This window comes from Tachysurus vachellii, chromosome 4, assembly GCF_030014155.1.
Source record: "Tachysurus vachellii isolate PV-2020 chromosome 4, HZAU_Pvac_v1, whole genome shotgun sequence".
In the NCBI taxonomy this organism is placed as follows: Eukaryota; Metazoa; Chordata; class Actinopteri; order Siluriformes; family Bagridae; genus Tachysurus; species Tachysurus vachellii.
This window is the reverse complement of record NC_083463.1, coordinates 32,062,312-32,080,223: the sequence shown is the minus strand read 5'-3', so window position 1 is coordinate 32,080,223 and position 17,912 is coordinate 32,062,312. Positions and strand designations below refer to the sequence as shown.

At 37.4% G+C, this 17,912-nt stretch overlaps 2 protein-coding genes across 3 annotated transcripts; both read left to right on the top strand.

Moving 5' to 3' along the window:
• The first annotated feature begins 3,729 nt into the window (after positions 1-3,729).
• LOC132845023 (membrane-spanning 4-domains subfamily A member 4A-like) lies at positions 3,730-11,041 on the top strand. The gene is made up of 8 exons (XM_060869000.1): positions 3,730-3,989; positions 7,643-7,821; positions 8,130-8,240; positions 8,338-8,394; positions 8,907-9,050; positions 9,219-9,332; positions 9,856-9,945; positions 10,477-11,041. The coding sequence occupies exons 2-8, from the start codon at positions 7,672-7,674 to the stop codon at positions 10,552-10,554; spliced, it is 744 nt and encodes a 247-aa protein (XP_060724983.1). The 5' UTR covers positions 3,730-3,989; positions 7,643-7,671; the 3' UTR covers positions 10,555-11,041.
• A 1,991-nt stretch (positions 11,042-13,032) lies between these two features.
• LOC132845025 (membrane-spanning 4-domains subfamily A member 4D-like) lies at positions 13,033-17,673 on the top strand. Of its 2 annotated transcripts, XM_060869004.1 has the most exons (8): positions 13,034-13,333; positions 14,483-14,661; positions 14,963-15,073; positions 15,169-15,225; positions 15,700-15,819; positions 15,988-16,101; positions 16,603-16,692; positions 17,252-17,673. In XM_060869004.1, the coding sequence occupies exons 2-8, from the start codon at positions 14,512-14,514 to the stop codon at positions 17,348-17,350; spliced, it is 741 nt and encodes a 246-aa protein (XP_060724987.1). In that variant the 5' UTR covers positions 13,034-13,333; positions 14,483-14,511; the 3' UTR covers positions 17,351-17,673. The 2 variants fall into 2 exon arrangements, with proteins under 2 accessions (XP_060724988.1, XP_060724987.1); XM_060869005.1 differs by lacking the exon at positions 14,963-15,073 and having other exon boundaries at positions 13,033-13,333.
• The last annotated feature ends 239 nt before the right edge of the window (positions 17,674-17,912 follow it).

The window sequence follows — 17,912 nt, the reverse complement described above, 5'->3', positions numbered from 1 at the left end:
TACAGGCTGAATCTCCAGAACACGGCACCTCGAATCATCTGCCTGTGACAGCCGGCACAAAAGGTTTCTGATCGGTGCTCCTGCCTTCCTCTCTCGGGGGGCTCCTGCCTTCCTCTCTCTTTTTTCCCTTTGATGAAACCCTTTCACAGCCCCTGCTGAGCCAGAACAGGCTGAAATTCTGCCTCGGAAAAGTGTCAGGTCTTCTAGACTCTGCCTGAGCGTAATCACTTGTCAAAGCCGGTTCTGACACTTACAATCATGCATGATGGGAGCTGATAGGTTCTGATTGAGGCGCAAATCACCGGAGTTTAGATGCGGCTTTCTGTTCACAGGGAAGAGGCAGAACACACAGTGGAGGAAAGAGAGACAGGAATTCTCTTTGTGGCTCCCAAAAAAAGATCAATCTTTAAAATGTAAAGCTATGGACCACACGATTCATTACAATCAATCTTAAACATTCGTCAGCAGAATAAAACAACAAACTCGGACATCCAAAATCTATATCTATCATTTACATGAATATTTAAGGAAGGAGTCTCCAGTGTTAGGAGCTTCAGATCAGTCAGAAGGAAAGCTGATGGGGTTTGTGGTTTCTCACTAAGAGCAATTTGTTTGACTTCAAGAAAAAATAAATAAAAGACTGCTGACGGGAACGATCGTTTATCAGGAACAGGAACTCACTCGCTTTGTCGTTACAGCGTTAAAGGTGACTATAAATGAATAAAAAACACATAATGATTATGACTGTAACTTGAAATTTGCAGCTTTATTTCTTAATGGTGCAAAGCAGCAACACTGGAGATGCTTTGAGGCTTTCTGTTGATTTACCATGTGCTTCTGACACAAACGAGCTTCACATACGATTCCCTCATTAGCACGTGAGCTTGCAGTCAGACGTGTAAATCAGCTTTTACCTTTAATTAAACCTGTGCGTGATTTTACGACCCGACCGCCGCCAAGAGGACGGAGAAGTGGCTCATCGCTCGCTTTTTTCTTCTAAGGTTGAAGAACACCTCATTAAAACAGTCAATATGTGAAATAAACCAGCTTCTGTACCAGTCATTTATTTCCTTCAGACTCTGGTGTGTTTCTGGAGGCTTCAGACGACCCTCATAGAGAACAGATCGATAAAATTATGGAAAGAAATGCAAGCAAAATGACAGATTGTTGTATTTTTAACACTAAAGACCAACAATGTTTGATCATTTTGCTTCCTAATGAAATCTTCAGGGACTTTCCTGGATTTCATGATTATTTATTTATATTTCTCAGAATCAATATGGAGTCATTTAAGGAGAACAGGAGCCAAATAAACAATTGGGTTCTGCACATATTTAATGTTTCATGCTAAGTGACTCCCAGCTCGTTTTATTTTCTGTCTCTATCTTCAGTTAACTGTCCACTCACACTGATTACTGATTTTACCTCCTGGTTCACATCCGTCTCCATGTTTTATCCCAGTGTCGTTTCCTGATTTTCCCCATTGTTCAAAATCGAAGCTCGTTTCCTGCGATGGGTTTTAACTCGAGCAAACCTCACGCACAAAAAACACACTTGTACAGTCGAGGACAATTTTTTTTTAAAAATTTCATTGTTTATTTTTAAACGCTGTGATTTTAAACGCTGTGAAACGCTGTGATTTGGAAGAAAGTGGAGAAAGGGAAAATGTCAACAGCAGGAAAGGAAGGTGAAACCCTCACTCACTCTCATTTTCTACCGCTTATCCGAACTACCTCGGATCTCAGGCGTCATCGGGCATCAAGGCAGGATACACCCTGGACGGAGTGCCAACCCATCGCAGGGCACACACACACACATTCACTCACACTCACACAATCACACACTACGGACAATTTTCCAGAGATGCCAATCAACCTACCATGCATGTCTTTGGACCGGGGGAGGAAACCGGAGGAAACCCGGAGGAAACCCCCGAGGCACGGGGAGAACATGCAAACTCCACACACACACAAGGCGGAGGCGGGAATCGAACCCCGACCCTGGAGGTGTGAGGCGAACGTGCTAACCACTAAGCCACCGTGCCGCCGGAAGGTGAAACCTTACACAGGAAAACAGGAACTTTTATTGAGTCATAACAGTTGATAGAAGATTAGCAGAAAGAGAAACGGATGTGTTACAACAAGACTCACATACAAACTGCATACAGTACACAAGATGTTCACTCGAAGCATCCAGCGGATTATAAACCTTCATACTGCCTTCGTTACACACCGACAACATCACAGCGCTCAGATCTCAAATTTAGGGAATTAACAGAATAATCAGTGTTGAATTCTGTAGAGCGTGTAGTAGTTTTATATCTTTTTAAATGTTTTATGATGAATCTTTTGCTGTATTCTACACGATCATTATTTATTTATTTATTTATTTATTTTACGTAGTCTACTTAAAAATCTGAATAAATAAATAAGTGCATCAATATTTTATAGTTCCAAAATGTTTTCTATTATTTTTATTTATTTAATTATTTTCTTTATTTATTTGTTTATCTGTTTATTTATTATTTTATGCCACAATCTGCAGACAATGTGAAGAATCCACAGGAATATGAAAACACAAACACAGATAAAGAAACTTACCCAAATTTTATTCCAGTTTAGTTTGCTAATAATATGTCTGTTTTCATTTCTTCTTTTTCTACTGTAGTATTTCATTTGTTTGCATAGTTTTGCATACATTTGCATACTTTTGCAAACCAGTACACAGAATCTCTCACAATTCATCTTCCATTTAAAGGGATGTACTGTTACTAGTAGCTCGACAGTAAAATACTTCGGTGTTATATTACACAGCAACTTGCCAAAAACAGCCTTCTTCCACCTTAGAAATGTTTCCTGCCTTAGAAATGCATCCTGCCTGTATCTGATGCTGAGAAGCTAGTTCATGCTTTCATGACCTCTAGACTGGACTATTGTAATGCATTACTAGGTGGTTGTCCTGCATCTTTAATAAATAGGCTACAGTTAGTCCAAAATGCAGCTGCCAGAGTTCTCACTAGGACAAGAAAGTATGACCATATAACCCCAATTTTATCATCTCTACACTGGCTACCTGTTAAGTTTAGAATTGATTACAAACTGCTGCTACTTACATACAGTACAAGGCTCTTAATGGTTTAGCTCCCATGTATCTGCTGTTTTTGTTTGAGAAAGAAAAAGTCAGACTGCTAAAGGAGCAAGTTCTTGTTGTCTGAGCAATGAGTGCAGAATAAAATGATAAGTAAAAAATAAGAGGAAGAAACGAGGAAGAAAACACTTCAGAATGTGCAGGTATCGAAGCGCTGGATTTTTGCCTTTCCACTCAGTTTCTTAACCAGTTCCTTGTTTTTTGAGCTAGAACAAATTTGATCAGCATGATGTCAAAGATATTCATGATTCTAACGTGTTGTGCTGCTTAGTACCGTGATGGCGAAGCTATTAACAAAGCATCATATCATGTTGCGACGTTCCACTGCAAACATCCCTGAGATCACATGTATGTTCAGTGATAAATATACGATCATCTAATTATCACCTGCTCAGGAAACTAATGCTGCACCCTTTGTGCTTGGCCCCATGAATCGCTGCTTGCACCTATTTATGTATGGTCATGGATCTAGGCAGCACTGACTGTATTCATTCTTTCCTGCTGGGAACTGTGCAGTGAGCTGAAAGAAAAACAACAGCAGGTTTCTGTGCTTCCCTCCAACTCTCTCTGGAGCTCCTGTATCCAGTTCACATCTTCAGCATATCTGGTCACACAGCAGCTTTTAGGAGAATTTTTAGTTTCAGTCTTGTGTCTGTGCTTGAACCAGCGGCAGAATATCTGCGTCACTGAGACCGTATTCATTCTTTCAGAACAGAAGATAAAGGCGTGGTGAAGAAACGGAAGAGTACAGACGAAGAAGAAGAAAAGAGAGACGCAGAGAGAGAGAGAGAGAGAGAGAGAGAGAGAGAGAGAGAGAGAGAGCACTGCTAAAAGGACAGAAGGTAAAATGTGACTTTTTCTCTTTATTGAATTAACAAACTGAAGTAAAGTTTTTCTGTGTTTTTAACAGACAAGTAACAGGATCAGTGTTTAATGTGTTCAGTTAGAGCTTTTTTCTCAGTTGAAATTTTACTTCCTCAAATTCAGTATAAATAAAGTAATGACTTGCTGGAAAAATGACAAGAAATAATTCTGAATAAAATATAAATAAGAACGAGGAAGAAATTAAGCATAAAACGTACTTCAGTGAAAGTCAATAATAAACAATCGAGGACAATAATTGAACGTTATAAGTTACACAATGAAGACAAACCTCTCAGTGTTGTAATGATACACAACTAGTTTGTGTTGTGAGCTTATGAAATTTGTGTTCACACTGTTTCGGTTCCCCGTTTTTTTTACTTTGTTACACAACCAACACGTTTCCTCTCTAAAAGTGTTTACGTTAACCCTCTGAGGTCTGAGGGTATTTTTAGGGCCTGGAGAAGTGTAAAAACTCCAGACGTGAAGATTTTACTAAAGAACAGAGGATTGAAGAAGAACCAGAAAAAGTGAAACGTCTTCGGGATTCAGATTATAGTACAGATTATAATAGAGATTAATATAGATTATAATACAGATTATAATAGAGATTAATACAGATTATAATACAGATTATAATAGAGATTAATACAGATTATAATACAGATTATAATAGAGATTAATATAGATTATAATACAGATTATAATACAGATGATAAAACAGTTCATAATAGAGATTATAATTAGGGATGTACCTATACCACTTTTTCTCATCCGATCCGATACCAGCGTTTGCCGGTATCGGCCGATACCGATACCGACCCGATATCTGTGTTCTTTTCTACCTTTAAAACTAAAGTACGTATACAACTCACTTAGTTATTACGATTTATTTGTTTCTGGCAAAGAAATATAAAAATGCCCATTACTGGATAAAAATGAAAACACAAGAAACCTTAAAAAAAGTATTAATGCAGTAGCAAACGGTACTTTTAACAGTTAGCGGTATAACAATCTAAACCATATATACTGCAATTATTATATTAAATTATATTAAATTATTGAATTTTCTGAAGAAAAGGCAATATTTTAAAGTGAATCTTAAATTAGAACTCTTAACACAATGCAAAATGTATTAAACAGTAAACCTTGCACCCAAATGAGCGACATGTTTAACGCGCTGAGGTAAATGTAAAGGACGCCTGCTAAACTTTCCTGTCTGTCGCAGGCGGTTGTGCAACATATTTCCCATAAAATCTATTATATTTATTTTCATGAATGTAATTTAATATATAAGTGAAAAGTAATAAAAAAAGACATTATGCACTGAATAGAGACGGTAAAATTAGGTGGGTCCAATATTATTGGTCTTAAAAAGTGGGCGTGTCCTGTCCCACCCACATATAATGGTTCCGACGCCCATGACCACGGGTATCGGATTTGGATCGGTCACGCACCACCGATACCCGATCCACTCAAAATGCTTGGATCGGCGCCGATACCGATCCAAAATGTCGGATCGATACATCCCTAATTATGTTGGCTTTGTAGAAGCCAACATTCTGTTTTCCTATTTAAGCTTAGACAAAAATGTATAAAATTTACTGCGGCCTTGGGCTTTCGAGCCACATGCACTAAATTCGGATATGTTGTAGACGCTGGTCTGAAGTTTGTTGCTATTACTTTTATAAGCGATCCGAGTACTGGTACTTCCGGTACCGGGTCTCAAAGTGGCCTTTTTTCCCATAGACTCCCATTATAAACTTTGGAGGTTTATAACTCGGCAAGCTTTCGTACTATCTACACCAAACTCGGTCAGCTCATTTAGGGTGATACTCTAAACAAAGGTTTAAATTGGTGTACCGACTGGCCTTTCGGTTGTCCCGCAGCCCCGCCCCCAAAATATGTAAAATCAAAAAACTTTTTACAACATGGGCATGTGACATATCAAAACACTCAGAACAATGAGGGGAACTTCCTCATGTGTATTCTCATGACGTCACGTGACGTCACGTGATTTCACGTGAAAATTAATAATTTTGCCCAACATGGGCATGTGATATATCAAAACACTCAGCACAATGACGGGAACTGCCTTGCGGGTATTCTGATGACATCACATGACGTCACGTGATGTCACTTGAAAATCAAAAATTAGCACAACATGAACATATCAAAACACTCAGCCCAATGAGGGGAACTTCCTCAGGAGTATTCGGATGATGTCACATGCTCATCTCCACTTGCCTCCAAATGTTTTGGCACCCTATCTTTCTGTCCACTTGCCTCCAAAAGTAACACTGACCCTTATGTCCACTCACCTCCAAAAAGCACCGGCCTTTGCGAATACTTGCACCGTCAAAGCCAACATCAAAGTTTGTCGTGACGAACTTTACAAATCTAGTTATAATACAGATTATAATCCAGATGAAATAATTTTTTAATTTGCTTTAACATACTTTTACATGATGATAAAATGGTGTGAACCTTTACAGCTTATATAATTATGTCGCTTTGTAGAAGCCAAAATTCTGTTTTCCTATTTAAGCTTAGACAAAAATTTATTAAATTTAATGCGGCCTAGAGCTTTCGAGCCACATGCACTAAATTCGGATATGTTGTAGATGCTGGTCTGATCTTTGTTGCTATTACTTTTCTAAGCGATCTGAGTACTGGTACTTCTGGTACTGGGTCTCAAAATGGCCTTTTTTCCCATAGACTCCCATTATAAACTTTGGAGGTTTATAACTCGGCAAGCTTTCGAACTATCTACACCAAACTCGGTCAGCTCATTTAGGGTGATACTCTGAACAAAGGTTTAAATTGGTGTATCGACTGGCCTTTCGGTTGTCCCGCAGCCCCGCCCCCAAAATATGCAAAATCAAAAAACTTTTTACAACATGGGCATGTGACATATCAAAACACTCAGAACAATGAGGGGAACTTCCTCACAGGTATTCTGATGACATCACGTGATGTCACGTAAAAATCAAAAATTAGCACAACATGGACATGTGACATATCAAAACACTCAGCCCAATGTGGGGAACTTCCTCAAGAGTACTCGGATAACGTCACATGCTTGTCTCCAGTTGCCTCCAAATCTTTTGGCACTCTAACTTTCTGTCCACTTGCCTCCAAACGTAACACCGATCCTTATGTCCACTCGCCTCCAAAAAACACCGGCCTTTGCGAATACTTGCTTTGTCAACCTAAAATGGTGTGCTAAATCGTAACAAAAAAACAGAAGTAGTAATAATAATAATAATAATAATAATAATAATAATAATAATAATGTATATGTGTCAGGATGTAATTTCACCTGAAGACTTGTTGATTACAACAGCACAAGGCTAACATTTCCTCTTTGTCTTCTCTAAATAAGAAACACATTTCTGGAAAAGGAAAAGATAATCTGCTCTGAAAACTTTAGAACTTTCTTGATGTTTCTGGATGAATTTGGTTCTGGAAGTTTCTGACCAGACAGACCTTTGAGAGTTGTAACGAGTTTCTTGAGTCGAGTCCACGTGTTCACGCTCAAGCAGAGAATAAACACCTCGGGATCAATAAGTGTTATTAAAACTCCTGTGTTTCCTTCAGTCTGTTTGTAAAAGTTTTTTTTTGTTGTTGTCAGATTAAAAGGTCAGACTTTGTGGTGTAAAGATGGCCAGCGCTCCTGTACCTTTCACTAATGTGGGAAGCAGCTACACCGTCGTCACTCAAGTTATTCCCTCATCTACAGCAGAACAAAATTCCACTCAGACAATCAGCCCACTGAGAAAGTTCCTGAAAGGAGAACCCAAAGCTCTGGGGGTGAATTACACAATTACACAATAATACAATCACACACAATTACACAAACAAACACAATCACAAAACACTTGCTCTCTTAGTAGTAGTTGTGTAGTTGTAGTGGTAGTTGTGTAGTTACAGTAGTAGTGGTAGTTGTACCTGTACTTGTGGTAGTAGTTGTAGATTTTTTGTGTTTATATACAGTAGACACAACAGTATTCATTAAAAAGATTTTTACAGATTTTTTAAAGTACAATTGTTTGTTTGTGTGTGTGTGTGTGTGTGTGTGTGTGTGTGTGTGTGTGTTTGTGTGTTTGTTTTAACCTCAGACTGTCCAGATAATGATAGGTTTGTTGACGTTATTGTTTGGTATCGTGTCTGCGACCTTCCCTGAGTCCGTCATCATCTTCTCCGGAGTCGTCTTCTGGAGCCCAGTGTTTGTTAGTGTTCTTCAGTTGTAATGACATAAATATACAAATATATAAAATGGTATTATTTCAGGATTAAATAAAAAAATGTTTTTTTCCGTACTCGCAGCACATCATTTCCGGCTCTCTGGCTGTTTCAGCGAGCAACAAGTTAAACTCCTGTGTGGTACGACATGATTTCTGTTTCTTTTATCTGATGATATAGTTTTGGTTCTAAATGTCACTGTAACAAACACTGACATGAACACAAACAATACAGAATGAGAAACGAAACCAGAAAACAAAAAAACAATGACAAAGACTCGAACATGGGTTTAAAGGTAAACAGTAAAGAATTTTATATAAAATGTAAGTGAATAACACACAATTTCCACAAAGACAGAATGTTTCTGTAAACAAACAAACAAACAAACAAATTAATAAATATTTAAATAATAAAAAATACAATAAATTAGTCTATATTTGCCTAAATTATAATAAAATGCAAACATTTTCCTACAATCCCTTTATAGTTTAATTTTCTAGTTGTGAAAAAACAAACAAACAAACAAATAAACAAACAAACACTGCTGACAGTGGAAACGTTCTAAAAGACTAACGCGTGTATGAGTTTGTGCAAATTTATTTATTTATTGATTGATTGATATATTGATTTATTTTTTGCTGTTTTTCTCTCAGGTGAAGGCCACATTGATACTGAATATTTTTAGCACGCTATCTGCAGGAATCACCATCATCTTCCTGTTCTTGGATCTGATTTTTGGGAGTTATAGATACTCACACTATGAGGACAGTTACAGTTACAACTACTACGCCTCAGAGGTTTGATTTATTTGTTTGTTCCTATTTGATCATGAGGTGTGTAAGAATAAAAAAATATAAACTTTGGTAATAATGTAATACAAAAAAAAAGAGTTACAACGAAAGAAAGAATGGAAGAAGTGATGTGAAGTGAAATGATGGTGATGGTGATGGTGATGTTTATTTCAGAGCATGGGGCAGGGAATAACTGGAGTTCTGCTGGTTTTCACTCTGCTCCAGTTCTGCATCTCTATCGCACTTTCAGCCTTCGCCTGCAAAGCCACCTGCACCAGTGAACCGACCGTGAGTATAAAGAAGAAGAAAAGCATTTCATCTTTCTGACCTTTCACTTTATTCTCCTTGATATCTGAATGCATGATGCTGCTGCTAGCTGGAGCTCAACTCCAAGCTACTTCAGATCCAGCAGGTGAAACAGCCTCCAGTGGAATAGCAGGTCAGCTGATCAGGTCAGAGGTCACCTTCAGCTCCACAGATAATCACTTCAGTTCAGTTCAGCTTTATTTCTGTCAACAAGACATGTGGACAGTTCAGGTGTAGGTTCAGATCTCCAGATGTGAGAGGAAGAAATTCTCCTCAAGAAACCTTGTACGTAAGAACATCAAAATTTCTGGTGAGGTTGTGAGGAATTCTGGGAGTTGGAGTGTGACATTAACTAAAGACTGCTTTCTATTTAGTGAGGATCAGATTCTGTAGGGAACCATTTGGAGTGTAACTACGGTAACCATGTTGTGTACTTTATACAGTGTTATTGTGTAACTTTAAAGTTGTGTGTGTGTGTGTGTGTGTGTTTGTGTGTGTGGTACAGCTGAACATCATCAACGTGGTTCAGAACCCTGAGAGTTTTGCTCCTAGTGCTCCTGTGAACAACCCTTTCCCACTTCATCACACTCAGCTGGTAAGAGAAACCCACAGCTGAAACCCACCATAAGGTTCTGAAACCTTTTTGCCCCAAATTGAGAAATAATCTTAGCAAAAAAAATGACAAATCAGATGTAAATAATCCAGTGTTTTCCCGGAACATTCTACCTTTAGCCACGCCCACAAAACAATATAAAGACTTGGATGTCTCCTGTCGCTGCTCCTAATTTGTCAGAAGGTGTTTCTACTACCGGTTGCCATAGTAACAGCTTTTATCATCTAGCGTTCTGCTTGACAACAAATTGTTTTTTGCAATAAAAACAAAAAGTTCTGGAGGGAGGTTTGGAGTTTATGTATAAAGTTCAGAAGAGTTTATCATAAAATATACAACATAAACTATTTAATCTACTGTTATATTTTATATTTATATTTATCTCTAACACTGTAGGATCAACAACAACAACAATTATACTTATCTTTGAAATTAATCATTTACTCATTAGCGATCGAAGCTAAGAACAAATCCAGCACGTTTTTCAAGATTTATTGATTATTGTTGTTTTCACAGGGGGTCAATACGATGCACGGCGTCACCATGGCTACAGCACCCGGGGAAAATCCTCCAGCGTACAGCGAGAAAATGTAACTAGACCAAAGAGAAGGAATAAAAATAAAAACTGTTCATTTACACTTTAACTAAATAACACAATCCCACTGAGCAGAGAACACACAATCAAGGACACTGAAAGCCTTCATCCACACACATCACACACACTATACACATCACACACATCACACACACTATACACATCACACACATCACACACACTATACAGTACACATCACACACATCACACACACTATACACATCACACGCACTATACACATCACACACACTATACACATCACACACATCACACACACTATACACATCACACACATCACACACACTATACACATCACACACACTATACACATCACACACTCTAGACACCATTATTGCTTTTAGCTCTTTTTTCTCAAAACTATTTTGAGTTTCACTCATAAACAGCTGTGCAGATTTATTTTAGAAATAAACTTTATTTTTGTTCTCTAATCTTAAACAAAATAAAAAGAATAAATATCTAACATGACACTGCTGTGTTCTGGACTCTGATTGATGTTCAAGTGTTGATTAATTCTCTCTAACAGCAGGTCTGACTGTAGATCAGGTTTATATTAATGTGCTCACTAGTGATGGGAAGTTCGGTTCTTTTCCTCGAACCGGTTCTTTCGGACAGTTCGTTTTAATGAACCAGTTCAATAATCCAGTTCACCAGTTCCTTTACGTCCTGACGTAATGACGTAATTCACAATGACAAAATGACGTAAAATCCTTCATCCCGCCGCTGCTGGCAGATATTAACTCCCCCTCGAGCACTTCTTCAATTGACTTTCCACTAGCACTAGCAATGGGTTGCAATGCTTTGGTGGCACTATCACTAGCTACTTGAGGGTAGATAGAGTATGAAAGTGGTATCTGGGTCTGATGTACTGACCATTTTCACTGGGAGCAGGGGCATTAGTGTTTTAATGCCAGAGCTATAAGTAAACTCTATAATAGCATGACAATGGAATTCAGAGTTTGGGTCATCAATGACAAGGTTGTGATCAATACTACCATATCTCAACAGCCATGTTTCTAAGTCCTGATCTGTTTCAGTCAATGTCAAGCCGCTGACTACTATGGCATTTGAGACATTTACATTCTCTCTTTTTACAATATCCATGTCATCAGTTTTCTGCTCAACATATATATTTTTCAAATCGACTCAGCTCTTCTAACCAGTCACTTTTGCTGCAGGCCAATCTCTCTCCTAGCTGGCTCGCCACTTTGTGTAACTCACACCAAAAGGGTGTAAATTTTGCATTAACTCCTCAATTGGACCAGGACAATCAGAAGGCTAGCTTTATCCAAGAGAGAGCGATGGAGCAACAAGAGAGAACACACCCAGACATTCAATATTCAAGAACAAGATTTTCTGTATTAAACACAAGAATTAGTTAGGTAAATACAGAAAGGAAGTAGCACAGGAATGCTCACCTTTCCCCCCCTCTTTTTACTCTGAAAGCATTACAATCACTTTATCAAAATCAATTTCCAACAGATTTAACATGAATGAAAATGAAACAGAAAATCTGAATAACCAGTAAACCAGTGAAAGATTCATTCACTATGAAATGAAAGACCTCAAGATTTATCATTTCCCCAGTGACAACAAAACAACTCAGAGTCCACTGTAACTTTTCCAGTTTTGCACACACATGCTTACACACACACAGGCATGCTAGAACACACACACTAGATTATTCCTAGATGTTTCAAGGAAAAACTTGCGAAACAAAAAAAAAGCCAAAAAATTGGCAAAACGCCAACCGCTCTCACACGCTCCACACGCCACGCTCATTCTTCCACCATGCATACGCAGAGTGAGAGAGAGAGAGAGAGAGAATGTGTGAGTGACACTTAAAGATTTAAAGACAAGAAGCAGAGTATATAACAAGGAAGAAATGAGAATTCAGCAATGTCAACAACACTATAGTAACATACAAACAATTTTTATTTCGTTTCTGATAGCTAATTATCAAGCCGTTATGTTCTAACAGCTCGTCGTTTCACATTGTGCACATTTGGCACCGTAGTGAAGGGTTAAATCATCACAAAACCTCAGAGCAGGTTTTATAACAGTGTTGTTATAATTCTCCTTCTGCAGGGTTCTATTTTATTTTAGGAGTTTAGGAGCTAGAACAAATTTGATCAGCATGATGTCAAATATATTCATGATGCTAACGTGTTGTGCTGCTTAGTACCGTGATGGTGAAGCCATTAACAAAGCGTCATGTCATGTTGTGACGTTCCACTGCAAACATCCCTGAGATCACATGTATGTTCAGTGATGAAGATACGATCATCTAATTATCACCTGCTCAGGAAACTAATGCAGCACCCTTGGTGCTTGGCCCCATGAATCGCTACTTGCACCTATTTGTTTTATTGTTGTTGGGTATCTTGTTTCTGGAATTCCAGGTCATGTATCTAGGCAGCACTGACTGTATTCGTTCTTTCCTGCCGGGAACTGTGCAGTGAGCTGTAAGAAAAACAACAGCAGGTTTCTGGGCTTCTCTGGAGCTCCAGTTCCTGTATCCAGTTTTAGTTTTTAGTTTCAGTCTCGTGTCTGTGCTTGAACCAGAGGCAGAATATCTGCGTCACTGAGACCGTAAACATTCTTTCAGAACAAAAGATAAAGGTGTGGTGAAGAAACGGAAGAATACAGAAGAAGAACAAGAAAAGAGAAACGCAGAGAGAGAAAGAGAGAAAAGGAGAGCGAGAGAGAGAGAGAGAGAGAGAGAGAGAGAGAGAGAGAGCACTGCTAAAAGGACAGAAGGTAAAATGTGACTTTTTCTCTTTGTTGAATTAACAAACTGAAGTAAAGTATTTCTGTGTTTTTAACAGACAAGTAACAGGATCAGTGTTTAATGTGTTCAGTTAGAGCTTTTTCCTCGGGTGAAATTTTACTTCCTCAAATTCAGTATAAATAAAGCAATGACTTGCTGGAAAAATGACAAGAAACAATTCTGAATAAAAATATAAATAACATCAGAAAGAGGAAGAAATTAAACATAAAACGTATTTCAGTGAAAGTCAATAATTAAGAATTGAGGACAATAATTGAACTTTACAAGTTACACAATGAAGACAAAACTCTCAGTGTTGTCATGGTTTGTGTTGTGATCTTATGAATTTTGTGTTCCCCTGTTTTTATTTTACTCTGTTACACAAACAAGACAAGTTTCCTCTCTAACAGTGTTTATGTTAAACTTCAGTGTAAAAACTCCAGACGTGAAGATTTTACTAAAGAACAGAAGATTGAAGAAGAACCAGAAAAAGTAAAAATGTCTGCAGGATTCAGATTATAGTACAGATTATAATACAGATTATAACACAGATTATAATACAGATTATAATACAGATTATAACACAGATTAATATAGATTATAATACAGATAAAATTATTTTTAATTTGCTTTAACATACTTTTACATGATGATAAAATGGTGCGAACCTTTAAAGCTTATATATTATAAAATAAAACTACTAAAATGTTGTGCTAAGTCGTAAAGAAAAAACAGAAGTAGTAATAATAATAATAATAATAATAATAATAATAATAATAATAATGTATATGTGTCAGGATGTAATTTCACCTGAAGACTCGTTGATTACAACAGCACAAGGCTAACATTAGCATACTCCTCCTTTCATTTTTGTCTTCTCTAAAAAAGAAACACATTTCTGGAAAAAGAAGAAGCTAATATGCTCTGAAAACTTTAAAACTTTCTTGATGTTTCTGGATGAATTTGGTTCTGGAAGTTTCTGACCAGACGAACCTTCGAGAGTTGTAACGAGTTTCTTGAGTCGAGTCCACGTGTTCACGCTCAAGCAGAGAATAAACACCTCAGGATCAATAAGTGTTATTAAAACTCCTGTGTTTCCTTCAGTCTGTTTGTAAAAGTTTTTTTTTTGTTGTTGTCAGATTAAAAGGTCAGACTTTGTGGTGTAAAGATGGCCAGCGTTCCTGTACCTTTCACTAATGTGGGACGCGGCTACACCGTCGTCACTCAAGTTATTCCCTCATCTACAGCAGAACAAAATTCCACTCAGACACACAGCCCACTGAGCAAGTTCCTGAAAGGAGAACCCAAAGCTCTGGGGGTGAATTACACAATTACACAATAATACAATCACACACAATTACACAAACAAACACAATCACAAAACACTTGCTCTTATAGTACTAGTTGTGTAGTTATAGTGGCAGTTGTGTAGTTATTGTAGTAGTGGTAGTTTACCTGTACTTGTGGTAGTAATTGTGGTTGTAGATTTTTTGTGTTTATATACAGTAAACACACAACAGTATTCATTAAAAAGATTTTTAAAGATTTTTTAAAGTACAAGTGTGTGTGTATTTGTGTGTGTGTATGTGTGTATGTGTGTGTGTGTGTTTTAACCTCAGACTGTCCAGATAATGATAGGTTTGTTGACGTTTTTGTTTGGTATCGTGTTGGCGACCTACTCTCTGAACATCATCATCTTCTCCGGAGTCGTCTTCTGGAGCCCAGTGTTTGTTAGTGTTCTTCAGTTTTTATGACATAAATATACAAATATATAAAATGGTATTATTTCAGGTTTCAATAAAATATTTTTTTTCCGTACTCGCAGCACATCATTTCCGGCTCTCTGGCTGTTTCAGCGAGCAACAAGTTAAACTCCTGTGTGGTACGACATGATTTCTGTTTCTTTTATCTGATGATATAGTTTTGGTTCTAAATGTCACTGTAACAAACACTGACATGAACACAAACAATACAGAATGAGAAACGAAACCAGAAAACAAAAAAACAATGACAAAGACTCGAACATTTAAACCCTTAAAGGTAAACAGTAAAGAATTTTAAATAATATGTAAGTGAATATCACACAATTTCCACAGAGACAGAATGTTTCGGTAAATAAACAAACAAACAAACAAATTAATTAATTTAAATAATAAAAGGTACAATAAATTAGTCTATTTTGCATAAATTATAATAAAATAATAAAATTTCCCTACAATCTCTTTATTGTTTAATTTTCTAGTTTTGACAAAACAAACAAACAAACACTGACAGTGGAAACGTTCTAACAGACTAAAGCGTGTATGAGTCTGTGCAGATTTATTTATTTATTAATTTATTGCTGTTTTTCTCTCAGGTGAAGGCCACATTGATACTGAATATTTTTAGCACGCTATCTGCAGGATTAACCATCATCTTCCTGTTCATGGATCTCATTTTTGGGGGTTATAGATATAGATACATCTATGCCTCAGAGGTTTGATTTATTTATTCGTTGTTATTTGATCATGAGGTGTATAAGGATAAAAAAAAAAAAAAACTTTGGTAATTGTGAAATATATTTTAGGAATATTGTAATACAAAAAAAATTGATGTAAAGTGGAAGGACTTTTTGCCGTGATGGTGATGGTGATGTTTATTTCAGGGCATGAGGAAAGGAATAACTGGAGTTCTGCTGGTTTTCACTCTGCTCCAGTTCTGCATCTCTATCGCACTTTCAGCCTTCACCTGCAAAGCCACCTGCACCAGTGAACCGACCGTGAGTATAAAGAAGAAGAAAAGCATTTCATCTTTCTGACCTTTCACTTTATTCTCCTTGATATCTGAATGCATGATGCTGCTGCTAGCTGGAGCTCAACTCCAAGCTACTTCAGATCCAGCAGGTAAAACAGCCTCCAGTGGAATAGCAGGTCAGCTGATCAGGTCAGAGGTCACCTTCAGCTCCACAGATAATCACTTCAGTTCAGTTCAGCTTTATTTCTAACAACACCACATGTGGACAGTTCAGGTGTAGGTTCAGATCTCCAGATGTGAGAGGAAGAAATTCTCCTCAATCTAAAGTTCTGGTGCCCTATCATGAGGTTGTGAGGAATTCTGGGAGCCGGAGTGTGTCTGCTTTCTATTTAGTGAGGATCAGATTCTGTAGGGCACCATTTGGAGGGTAACTACGGTAACCATGTTGTGTACTTTATACAGTGTTATTGTGTAACTTTAAAGTTTTGTGTGTGTGTGTGTGTGTGTGTGTGTGTGTGTGGTACAGCTGAACGTCATCAACGTGGTTCCGAACCCTGAGAGTTTTGCTCCTAGTGCTCCTGTGAACAACCCTTTCCCACCTCATCACACTCAGCTGGTAAGAGAAACCCACAGCTGAAACCCACCATAAGGTTCTGATACCTTTTTACCCCAAAATTGAGCAATAATCTTGACAATAAAATGACAAATTAGGATTATGTATGTTATGTAAATAATCCAGTGTTTTCCCGGAACATTCTACCTTTAGCCACGCCCACAAAACAATATAAAGACTTGGATTTCTCCTGTCGCTGCTCTTAATTTGTCAGAAGGTGTTTCTACTACCGGTTGCCATAGTAACAGCTTTTATCAGCAAGCGTTCTGCTTGACAACAAATATTTTTCTTTTTCTTTTCAACAAAATGTTCTGGAGGGAGGTTTAGAGTTTGTGTATAAAGTTCAGAAGCGTTTATCATAAAATATACAACATAAACTATTTAATCTACTGGAATTATGTTATATTTTATATTTATATTTATCTCTAACACTGTAGGATCAACAACAACAAATATTTTTGTCTTTGAAATTCATCATTTATTCGTTAGCTCATTAGCGATCAAAGCTAAGAACAAATCCAGCAGGTTTTTAATGATTTATTGATTATTGTTGTTTTCACAGGGGGTCAATACGATGCACGGCGTCGCCATGGCTACAGCAGCCGGGGGAAATCCTCCGGCGTACAGTGAGATAAATAAAAACTGTTCATTTACACTGTAACTCAATTAACACAATCCCACTGACCAGAGAACACACACAATCAAAGACACTGAAAGCCTACATCACACACATCATACACCATACACACTATACACATAACAGACATATCACAACCATCACACACACTATACACATCACACACACTATACACATCATACACCATACTGTACACACTATACACATAACAGACATATCACAACCATCACACACACTATACACATCACACACACTATACACATCACATACATCACATGCACTACACAATTATTGCTCCCAGGTGTTTTTTCTCAAAACTTCCAAAAATAAAGATGTTTAATTAACAACAGATGAGTCAAAAAGTGTTCATGGTAAAGTCAAATTATTCACATAAAAGGTGTGAATGAATGTTCAACATCCAGAGAAAGAAAGAAAGAGATACAGAAAAAAATGCATTTGACTCATACAGTAGAATAATGAATGCATTTAACTCACAAAATCATGTACAGTATTTGATTCAGATAACCATCATTTGGCTCACATATTCATGCATTTTATTGCTGACTCCCATCCAGTTTGTCCTGAA

Bases quoted from the DNA above. Each gene is read 5' to 3' on its own strand.
- LOC132845023 (XM_060869000.1), top strand. From the start codon at position 7,672: ATGGCCAGCGCTCCTGTACCTTTCACTAATGTGGGAAGCAGCTACACC. The intron at 8,241-8,337 runs GTTAGTGTTCTT...CCGTACTCGCAG, and splicing joins TCTTCTGGAGCCCAGTGTTT to CACATCATTTCCGGCTCTCT. The intron at 8,395-8,906 runs GTACGACATGAT...TTTTTCTCTCAG, and splicing joins ACAAGTTAAACTCCTGTGTG to GTGAAGGCCACATTGATACT.
- LOC132845025 (XM_060869004.1), top strand. From the start codon at position 14,512: ATGGCCAGCGTTCCTGTACCTTTCACTAATGTGGGACGCGGCTACACC. The intron at 14,662-14,962 runs GTGAATTACACA...TTTTAACCTCAG, and splicing joins GAGAACCCAAAGCTCTGGGG to ACTGTCCAGATAATGATAGG. The intron at 15,226-15,699 runs GTACGACATGAT...TTTTTCTCTCAG, and splicing joins ACAAGTTAAACTCCTGTGTG to GTGAAGGCCACATTGATACT.